Source organism: Suricata suricatta, chromosome 8, assembly GCF_006229205.1.
Source record: "Suricata suricatta isolate VVHF042 chromosome 8, meerkat_22Aug2017_6uvM2_HiC, whole genome shotgun sequence".
In the NCBI taxonomy this organism is placed as follows: domain Eukaryota; kingdom Metazoa; phylum Chordata; class Mammalia; order Carnivora; family Herpestidae; genus Suricata; species Suricata suricatta.
In genome coordinates this window covers 51,780,881-51,790,323 of record NC_043707.1, presented here as the reverse complement: position 1 = coordinate 51,790,323, position 9,443 = coordinate 51,780,881, and the positions used below count along the sequence as shown (strand labels likewise).

The 9,443-nt window shown below is 49.6% G+C and overlaps 1 protein-coding gene across 1 annotated transcript in view; it reads right to left on the bottom strand.

Annotated features, from left to right (window-relative positions):
- Positions 1–3,151: 3,151 nt before the first annotated feature.
- Positions 3,152–9,443, bottom strand: part of EPS8L3 (EPS8 like 3) — a 10,968-nt gene continuing 4,676 nt past the window's right edge. The window contains exons 11-17 of the mRNA XM_029948405.1: positions 5,995–6,076; positions 5,707–5,741; positions 5,030–5,216; positions 4,692–4,811; positions 4,359–4,432; positions 3,745–3,877; positions 3,152–3,488 (exon numbers count right to left, since the gene is read on the bottom strand). Coding sequence (XP_029804265.1) covers positions 3,477–3,488; positions 3,745–3,877; positions 4,359–4,432; positions 4,692–4,811; positions 5,030–5,216; positions 5,707–5,741; positions 5,995–6,076 — 643 coding nt within the window. The 3' untranslated portion in view covers positions 3,152–3,476. The remainder of the gene's footprint in view (positions 3,489–3,744; positions 3,878–4,358; positions 4,433–4,691; positions 4,812–5,029; positions 5,217–5,706; positions 5,742–5,994; positions 6,077–9,443) is intronic.

Here is a 9,443-nt window from a genome sequence, read left to right as displayed (position 1 = left end):
TGCCAAAGGAACATGGAAATGTACGTTATGTTTGGCCCATGCCCATGCTTCATCCTTCCCCATAAATAATCATAAATTTCCCTATCCTTTTATCAAAATGTATGTAAACAATTCTTTGGATTTTTTCTTCTAAGTCGTTCCAATAGTACATTGGTTTCTTCAAATTCTCCCTCTTGGAATTCTTTTACTGTCCACATATTTTGGTTACAACTGTTATATCAAATGTAAAACTAGACAACCTAAGCCAAGCACACGTACTATGCTCATCATTTGGACTTAATAGAGAACATAAATCACTGTCTAAGTTTACCACCATTTATGTTACAATAAATTCCCCCCAGTGAAGAATCCTATGTAAAAAATACATAAATATTCACACCTAGCAACGAGAGACTTGGTGGGACAGACAAGCCAGGCACCCTGGCACCAAGGGACATAAAATAAGGTTGATCATCAATGCTTTCTGAGGAAAGATTATTTATCCAAGGGGGAAATAGTAAAGGAAACTTTCAACTTATAATGTTTGTGGGCCCTGCTCCTAGGCTCCCAAGGGAAGCTGTTCACCAAGGTCATAATGACTTCACTAAACTTCAGAGCGTGGGCTCTATTTCTGCCCTGAGCACACACTGTATGTCTGCTTTGTTAGCAAGTAACCTAAAATATCTCAAGCTAAAGACTAGAAACCTCCCTAAGTTCTGTTCCCATAGTTCAGAAGCCTGCAACCTTGGCATACTAAAATCATAAGACAAAGTCTGTGATTTTCTGCAATGTGCTTCATCATGATGATTTGTAACTCTTGATGTAACAAAAAAGTCATATATAACCATGTATTAAACATTTCTCTTCTCCTGGGGCACTCTCTTCTTTGGGAAGATTGTGTGTCCCAGGGAGCTGCTGTTTTCTTCACTTAGGCTCCAATAAAACTCTTTTCCTTTGTTTTTCAGTTATAAAATGCTTGTTCATTTTTCATCCACAGAGTGACCGAGACTCTGCACCAGGGAACTTCTATTGTGGAGGGTGGTGAAGAGGCAGCTACTTGGAAGGTTTCTGGCCTGGCCTCCACCGCATGGCCTCTCAGGACACTGAGGCCCCAGGCCCCTAGCCTAGGCACGGGAAATCGTATTTCCCCCTTAGGTGGCTAAAGCAAGGTTGGGACTTTTTTTTTTGAGAGAGAGAGAGAGCACTCACACATGAGCATGCGCAGGAAAGGGGCAGAGAGAGGGAAATAGAGAATTCCAAGCAGGCTCCACACTATCAGCACAGAGTCTAATGCGGGGCTCGAACTCACAAACCATGAGATCGGGACCTGAGCCAAAATCAAGAGTCGAACTCTCAACCCATTGAGCCACCCAGGTGCCCCAAGGTTGGGGCTTTTTAACAGGACACCTAGCTAAAAGGAAGGGGGGCGGAATGCAAATGCACAAGGATACATGAATCAACATGCCTGGATTCCTCTTCCAAGATCACAGAAGGCCAGTCACAAATTAACCTGACATGCCAAACATGTTTTGAACATCTATGATATGCCAGGCAGAAGTCTAGATATTTCATCTAAGTTGGCTAATTTATTCCAATGTAAGCGTCACAACAACTTTGTGAAATGTGTTTTATGCCCATTTTATAGAAGATAAACAATGCCTGGAGAGGTTACGTTGTCTTTCTAAGCTTAAGGTCTCATGGCGGGACTGGGATTCAAACCTAGGTCTGTCTATTAGTGAAACTTGTGCCAGTCCCACCGTGCCTGGGTATCCAGACAGCCCCTCACCTCACCTCAGTCTTTGCTGGGACATCTGGGGAGCCCTGTGCTACAGCATCTTTTTTTCTTTTTCTGGTCCTGAAGTCATTCCCTGCATCAAGGACTCCGTCAGCTCTTTGAAGCCCCAGAGGGCAATGGGTTAATACCTCCTCTGCCCAGTCCAAGAAATTAACTCTCTGGTTAACTTTGGCCCTTGACAGTCAGGCTCCCTTTATTCTCTTTTGTGAAGGAAAGTTTTTGCTTTCTGATTCAGTGTTACCAGCTAAGAGGTGATTTTCGGAGGCTAGGAACTTGAGGGAATGACATAGGCCTTCTAAAAAATAGGGCACCTGGGTGGCTTAGTCAGTTAAGTGTCCGACTTTGGGTCAGGTCGTCATCTCATGGTTCGTGACTTCGAGCCTCACACCAGGCTCTCTGCTGTCAGCGCAGAGTCTGCATCAGATCCTCTGGCCTCCTCTCTCTCTGCCCCCCTCCCTCTTCAAAAATAAACACACATTTAAAAAATGCAGATTCCTGTGCTCACTTCAGGCCCACTGAAACAGAATCTCTAATGGGGGGGCCAGGAATCTGTATAAAAAATTTAAAAATAGGGTAAAATCTGGGGCCCAGACAAAAGAGAGACTTAAGGGAACATCTTAAGAACCCTCAAAAGCTCTTGACCCATAGGCATATCAAGCCTTCTCTGTAGGCTAAATCAATAAAAGCATAACCTCTTATGTAGGAAGAAGAGTCCAGGACGGCAAGGAGATTTAAAAAGGTGATGTGTACTAAATATTGGAAACCACCAACATTTTCCCTGTTTGAGAAAACAGGGAAGTAGACATTGACTTGCTGCAGTTCAAACAGCCATTTGGTGGGTTTTAACTTCCAGGCCAGTGTTCCCTATGCTCTGCCATTAAAGAGGCAAGTGGGGCAGGGAGCTCAAGGTTGGCCCAACAGGAGGGGACAGGAGTAGTATTAGAAGAAGTTGCCAGGCAGAGCCTGGAACCACTGATGTGCTTGTTAGGGCTTCTCTGGACCATCTGTGACTGTGATCCAAACCCAGCGCTGTCCCCCCAGGTGAGTACCCTTTGCCCCCAGGCAGGGTTGTGCCTCAGCTGTCCCAGGGAGATCTGGGGATCTACTGGGAGAAGTGTACGCAGAGGGTAAAGATGGTGAGCATAGCCTTCCTTATTTTGGAGTTTGTTTAGGAAGAGCATAAGGAGAGCTTGGGCCCTAATCCTGAGATCCTCTCAGCTCCAGGTTTGCAGTGGGATTCCCTGCTCAGTCCACAGTCTGGCCCAGTGGTGGATGTGGGGCTGCTGCCGTTTCATGCCCGGTGCCCCACTCCCCCCCCCCCGCCGCCTCCCTGCCTTTGGCCCCCACCAGGCCCAGAAGAAGCTGCAGGGAGGAGCATACGAAGCTCAAAGATGCTTTTTATTGGGGAGGAAAGGGGCTGAGCGGAGTCCCAACAAATCTGGCATTAGTGCTCCAGGCTTAGGAAAGAGATACAATAAATAGGTGGTAACTCGGGGACAGAGGGGGTCCCTCAACACAGTGAGAAAGGGAACCATTTGTCCCAACCTCTGGGCTTGCTCGTTCTCTTTGCTGTGTGAGCTGGGATGAGGGGTTTGCTGCAAACTGGGGACGTCAGAGTGGACTTCTCAGGGCTTCACAAAGAATCAGATCTGCCATCTTGCTTGTGAGAGGCTCTTGGTCTTAGAGGTGTTTGGGCTGGTGCCTAATGACTCATCTGAGCAAAGAAAACAATTGAGGTGAGGCCAGTGCCAGGTGAGGGACCCCCAGAGCTCATGCCATCCATCAGCTTGGAGCCTGGCAACATGTGTGTGAAGTCAGGCCTCTAGGGGGACATCCTCTGTGCCCGGTACCTGCCACACTCAGTTCTAGCCCAGGGCTGGGCCTGCGGGCTTGTCTGCCTGGCCCTCTCCTTCCCACCCAGGGAGCACCCTGTGTTTCCCGTGGGGGTCAGGTTCCCAGGCTGTCCTCACCCCTAGAATCCGTTTGACAGCTTCCAACCGCGGCAGGACCCGGGGCGCCTCCTGCGGACACAGCATCTGGAGCTCCCCAGGTCTCATGTGAAGCAGCTGGTCCCCTCTCAGGGACCCAAGGCTCCTCACCGTGCTGGGAACAAGAGCAGCAGAACTGTCAGTGGCAGAGCAGAAGGACTTGGGCCTGAGTGTTTGGGGCTTGGTAGATGTTGGAGTATCATCTAAGGACTGTGTGCACTTGGAGGCTGGGGTTAGAGGAGGATTCATGGAATAGGGTGTCTGGAGGTGAAGGAGTCAGCTACGCATGTTGGCTTGAACCAATGTCAGAACTGAGTTTGAACTGAGAAATGCCCTGGAAAGAGAATTTTGTGGTGGGAAGGGGTGGCGGGTGGCTGAGTTTCTTCCTGAGTTCCCTCTGGTCCTGCTGCCTTTTCGGAGGCGGAGGCTCCTCTCGCAGTGCTCTAGGGGGTCAAGGGCATGCCATTCTCCTGCTCTCTTTAACTCAGCAGACGTAGCACTGCCCATGTATGTTCTGGGTCTCCAGGTTTCCTTGGTTATTATCTGAGTCCTTTACAGAGGTTCTCCCAACACCCCCTGTGGGGCTAGGCGCTTACATGGTAGAGAAGTTCTCTGCCTGCAGCCATGCTGTGACCTCCTCAGGTGTTGAGCTAGGTCGAAGCATTGGCACCTAGAATCAGGGGAGAGGAGATTAGAGGCTATCTGGTCTCATTTCTACCCACAACCCCTATCCTCTGGGTCCCTTCTCTTGGCTGCTTTCAGATCACTCATCTCGTTCCATGGTCTGATTGTCTGGTGGGGACAAGGCTTGTTCTCTGCTCTGGCCCCATGATTAACTTGGCACACACAAAACCTGTGATGATACTGATTAAATCAGGCCCATCTGTCTCCACTTCTGACTTATTTGGAAAGTCCAGCTTGGGTACTACCCGAGAAGGCGGCTGGTTCTGGGACCCCAACTGTTGGTGCTCTAGGATGTTGCTGGGAATGTAGCCGCTCTGTCCCTTCTCATTCTTCACCAGCCACCACCGCTTGCTCTGGTCCAGAACCTGCCAAGAGTTCCTCGACTCCTCAGTCATCCAAGCCTCTATCCACCCCCACCACACTCCTGCCACACCCCCACAAAGCTTTCTTCCTTCCTCCCCTTCCTCCCCCTTCTTCTCTCTATCTAGGGCACCCACCCCAGCAGCCCCCACACCCAGACCACCAACACCGATGGCTCCTACCAACCACCACCTCGTTTTCTAGGCTCAAGCCCATGTCTTACCTCCAGCACCTCTCCCTGGGCCACAGTCAGTTCCTGTGGGTTCCTAGCTTCAAATTCATAGAGAACTTGCATTTTCAGGGCTGGCTTGGCAAATCTGGGGCTGGAGGGCACGTGATTGGGGTCCCCGGGCTGAAGGCCATGGTTATGTGTCTCCTCTTGAGTGAAGTAGGTGCTCCCTAATGCAGGGCTACCCCCCAACCACACTGAGAGTCAGGATGGCTGGAGAATGGAGCCTCAGAGACTGAGTCCCTGTCCCAGCCCCAGAGGCCCAGATATCTCCTGCCTGGAGTCTGGGGGTGCCTTTTCGGCTGCCACGGGGGTATATGGCAGGTCAGTGTAAGGTGGGGCTTAGCGTGGGGACTTCTGCAGGCAGGAGGGATCTCAAATGTCTCTGATTTCTGAAGACTCTTCTAGCAGTGGGTTTTCTATGTCTGAGCTCTCCTCTGAGCACTTTACACCTGAGCTCTGGGAAATCAGAGGTATGTGTGGACAGTATCAAGAGAAGGTTAAAAACCTGCTTTTTCACCCGAGGTAGGGGAGGGATGTGCTGTACACACACGCATCTGGCTAAAAGACAGCCCAGACGGTCTCTGAGATATAGAATCCACAGGTCCACAGGGTCAGTCCCATCCCTTCCTCCTCAGAATCAAACAGCCCTGACCAAGCCCACGGCATACCGGGGGGAAGTAGAGTCCTGGTATCCTGAGGGTGCCTGTGGGGAAAGAACGGAGAGAGCAAGAGCAGGGAGTCAACCAGCATGGTGGTGGGGAGCTGGGGCATCAGACCACAGACCCGCTCACACACACCTGCCCCACATCCTCTCCCCTGCCTGTCCACCACACAGATCTGGGTACCCATGTGGCCCCGCCTACCACTTAGTTGTCATGGGACCGTGGCTTGGACTAAATGGGCAGAAAGTAGCCAGAGACCAGGGCTTTGAGCAGGCTTTGCTAAGCTCCCCTTACCTGGTTGGAGTGTTCTGGAAGCTTCCAGCCATCATAGAATGTGGGTTGGTAAGGCGGGGGTTCACTGCCTGTCCAGTCGGCCCTGGGGAGAGAACAACGCTGAGTCCACTCCGGGCCTCGATGTTGGATGTGGAGAGGGAGGAGATGCAGGGTCTAGCCTCTGGAGCTTCTAGGTAAGGGAGGTCATGGTCAGTGCGCACAACTGAAAGGCCCCAGACACCCACACAGGGGCACACAGTTAAGCATGAACACACTCTACTGTGTGAGTGTCTGTAGGCCAGTCTCACCTCTGCCTGAGAAGGGCAGATACATCAACTCCAGAAGAACACGCTGGGCACTTTACAGCCCTGATGCGGGGTGTGGATCCAAGGGGTGGCATGGTGGACCATTAGGGATGGAGGACACCCTCAGGGTCTCCTGCAGGGGTTTCCTAACCTGTTCTTCATTTCTTGGCAGCAGATCTCTTTCTGTGTAGCTAACTCGTGTGTGGAACTGCACCTTGCGGTCACAGGAGCTGTTGCCGTTAAATGTAGGGTGGGGGCTGGTGCTTGCCTGCCAGCCTGCCTCCAGGCCGTTCAGCTAAGAGTCTTCTCCACCTGTCTGTCCCGAGGAATCCCCACTCAGCCTGAGGAAGTTCCCTCCCTTCCTCACGGGGGCAGAAGTGAGCATTTCCTTCTGGAACAGCCTGGATCACTGCTCCGGTCACACTGTATTGCACATGCCTGCCACGTGCTTGTGTTTCTCACTACAGGGAGCTCCCTGAGAGCCGGGTCCTGAGTACAGTGGGCAGTACATCGGAAGGAGCAAATGAATATCTACTCAGTGGGAACAAAGAAATCATTCCCTCTTCTGAGTATTTCTTTGAAATGTTTATTTACTTATTTTTGAGAGACAGAGAGAGAGAGAGAGAGAGAGAGAAAGAGAAAGTGGGGGAGGGGCAGAGAGCAAAGGAGAGAGAGAATCTCAGGCAAGCTCTACATTGTCAACTCAGAGCCCCTTGTAGAGGCTCAAACACATAAACTGTGAGATCATAACCTGAGTCGAACTCGGACTCTTAACCGACTGAGCCACCCAGGCTCCCCCATTCCCTCTTCTGAACCTTTTTAATTGGTTCCTTTTCTTTACCCTAAAAGCATGCTCAGGTCTTCCCTTGACCTGCTAATACTCCTTTCTGACAGTCATAGACCTTCTCTTTTCGGAGAATGTGTCTTTATGCCCTACACACGTTTTCTTTCCTCTGGTTCTTTCTTTGTTTCTTGCAACCTGATTTTACCTCTGCTATTACTCTGTTGAAACTAGTTCTTCTGAAGTCCTAATGATCTCCTGATTGCCAATTACTCTGACCTTGCATGTTCCACCTCCTGGATTACCACAGCATTTAGTGTCATTTATAACTTCTGGTCAGTTTGCCTCCAATCAAGTCACTTAAATATAATTTGCCAAAATTCAACTCTTTTGAAGGTTTTTTTACATCCTTTTGGTTAGTCTCTTTTTTGTAATTGTCTTTCAATTCACTCATTCACTGATTTTTGGTCATTTTAAGAAGTTGGAGAACATTTTAGGTCACATTCGACTGCACTTGATATTTAAAATAATAAACAGAGAGAGAAAAGAGAACAAAAGTTACCACGCACTAGGGAGAGGGAGGAACGGGTAGAGTTCTGTCTGGCTTGATGAAGGAGTCCTGGAAATGGATAGAGGTGCTGGCTGTACCCACTGAGAAGATACCTAAAGCTATTGAATCATCCACTTTAAAATGGTAAATTTCGGGGTGCCTGGGTGGCTCAGTCGGTTTAAGCTCAGGTCATGATCTCACACCTTGTGAGTTCGAGCCCCATGTAGGGCTCTGTGCTGACAGCTCGGAGCCTGGAGCCTGCTTCACATTCTGTGTCTCCCTCTCTTTCTGCCCCTCCCCAACTTGCACTCTGTGTCTCTCTCTTTCAAAAATAAACAATAAAAAATAAGAAAAATAAAATGGTAAATTTTATCTTATGTCTGTTCTACTACGATAAGACATTTACATTGGATCATAATTCATATCTTTAGATGGATTGGACAAAAATTCCTTTAATGAGGCTGAAATGAAAAGAACCTCTCAATTGGCAAGAGACTCACTAGCACACCTGTCTCGTTGCCCGCTTGATGCCACTCTCTCTTTCTCAAACCTTCTTCTCTCTTGGTTTTCATACCTCTGCTTTTTTGTTTCTCCTTTGAACTCCCTGGCATTTCTCTTTGCTGCCTCGATCCTTTCTCCCCTTTGGCCACCAATGTATGGAGGTGTCTCTTCTTCTCTTGTGGGCTCCACGGGCCTCAATGGTTTAAGGGAGCTCCCGGGGATGCTCTGGAGCACTTGTCTCTAGAAGGCTCCAGCTGTCACTTCTGTGCTGACTTAAACCCCCAAGCCAGCTAGAACCTCTCTCTTGAGGCCCCGGCCACCCTGTGTCTGGTGCATGTTTCACTGAGGCTTCGGCTCAGCCTACCCCACCTGCTTCCACCTCCTGCTTACTCTCGTCGCCGGCCCAACTCCCGCAGTGCCCATCTCACAGTGATAGCCGTGTGGAATCTCTTTCTCTCCCGCCCACTTGGCCTGTTGGTTGCCAGGCCTCAGTGATGTTACATTTGCATCTCCTATTTCAGTGATTCTTAAGTTCTGGCTGGATTGAGAGAGTTTTCACTTTGTCCTTGGCAAAAATAAGAAAATACTTTATTATGTTTTTAATTTTTGAAGTTGTTTTTTTAGTTTTGAGAGAGAGAGAGAGAGAGTGAGCCCGAGTGGGGGAGGGCAGAGAGAGAGGGAGACACAGAATCGGAAACAGGGTCCAGGCTCTGAGCTGTTAGCACAGAGCCCAACACGGGGCTCAAACTCACAGACCGTGAGGTCATAACCTGAACTGAAGTCACACGCTTAGCTGACTGGGCCATCCAGGTGCCCCTGAAGTTTTTTTTTCTGACGTTTATTTTTGAGAGAGACAGTGAGCATGAGTGGGGAGGAGGAGGGGCAGAGAGAGAAGGAGACAGAGGATCCGGAGCAGGCTCCAGCATGGAGCCCGACTTGAAGCTCGAACCCACGAACCTTGAGATCATGACCTGAGCCAAAGTTGGACACTTAATGGACTGAGCCACTCGGGCGCCCTAAGAAAATATTAAAAAAAAATTTTTTAATGTTTTATTTATTTTTGAAACAGAGAGAGACAGAGCATGAGAGGGGGAGGGGCAGAGAGAGAAGGAGACACAGAACCAGAAGCAGGCTCCAGGCTCCGAGCTGTCAGCACAGAGCCTGACACGGGGCTTGAACCCACGAATGTGAGATCTGACCTGAGCCGAAGTCGGAGGCTTAACCGACTGAGCTACCCAGGTGCCCCATAAGAAAATATTTTTATAGAAGATTGCCAATTCTGCTTTCTTGGGAAGAATTGTCCTTTTCCCCTTCACTGGTGGGTGATGGTGAG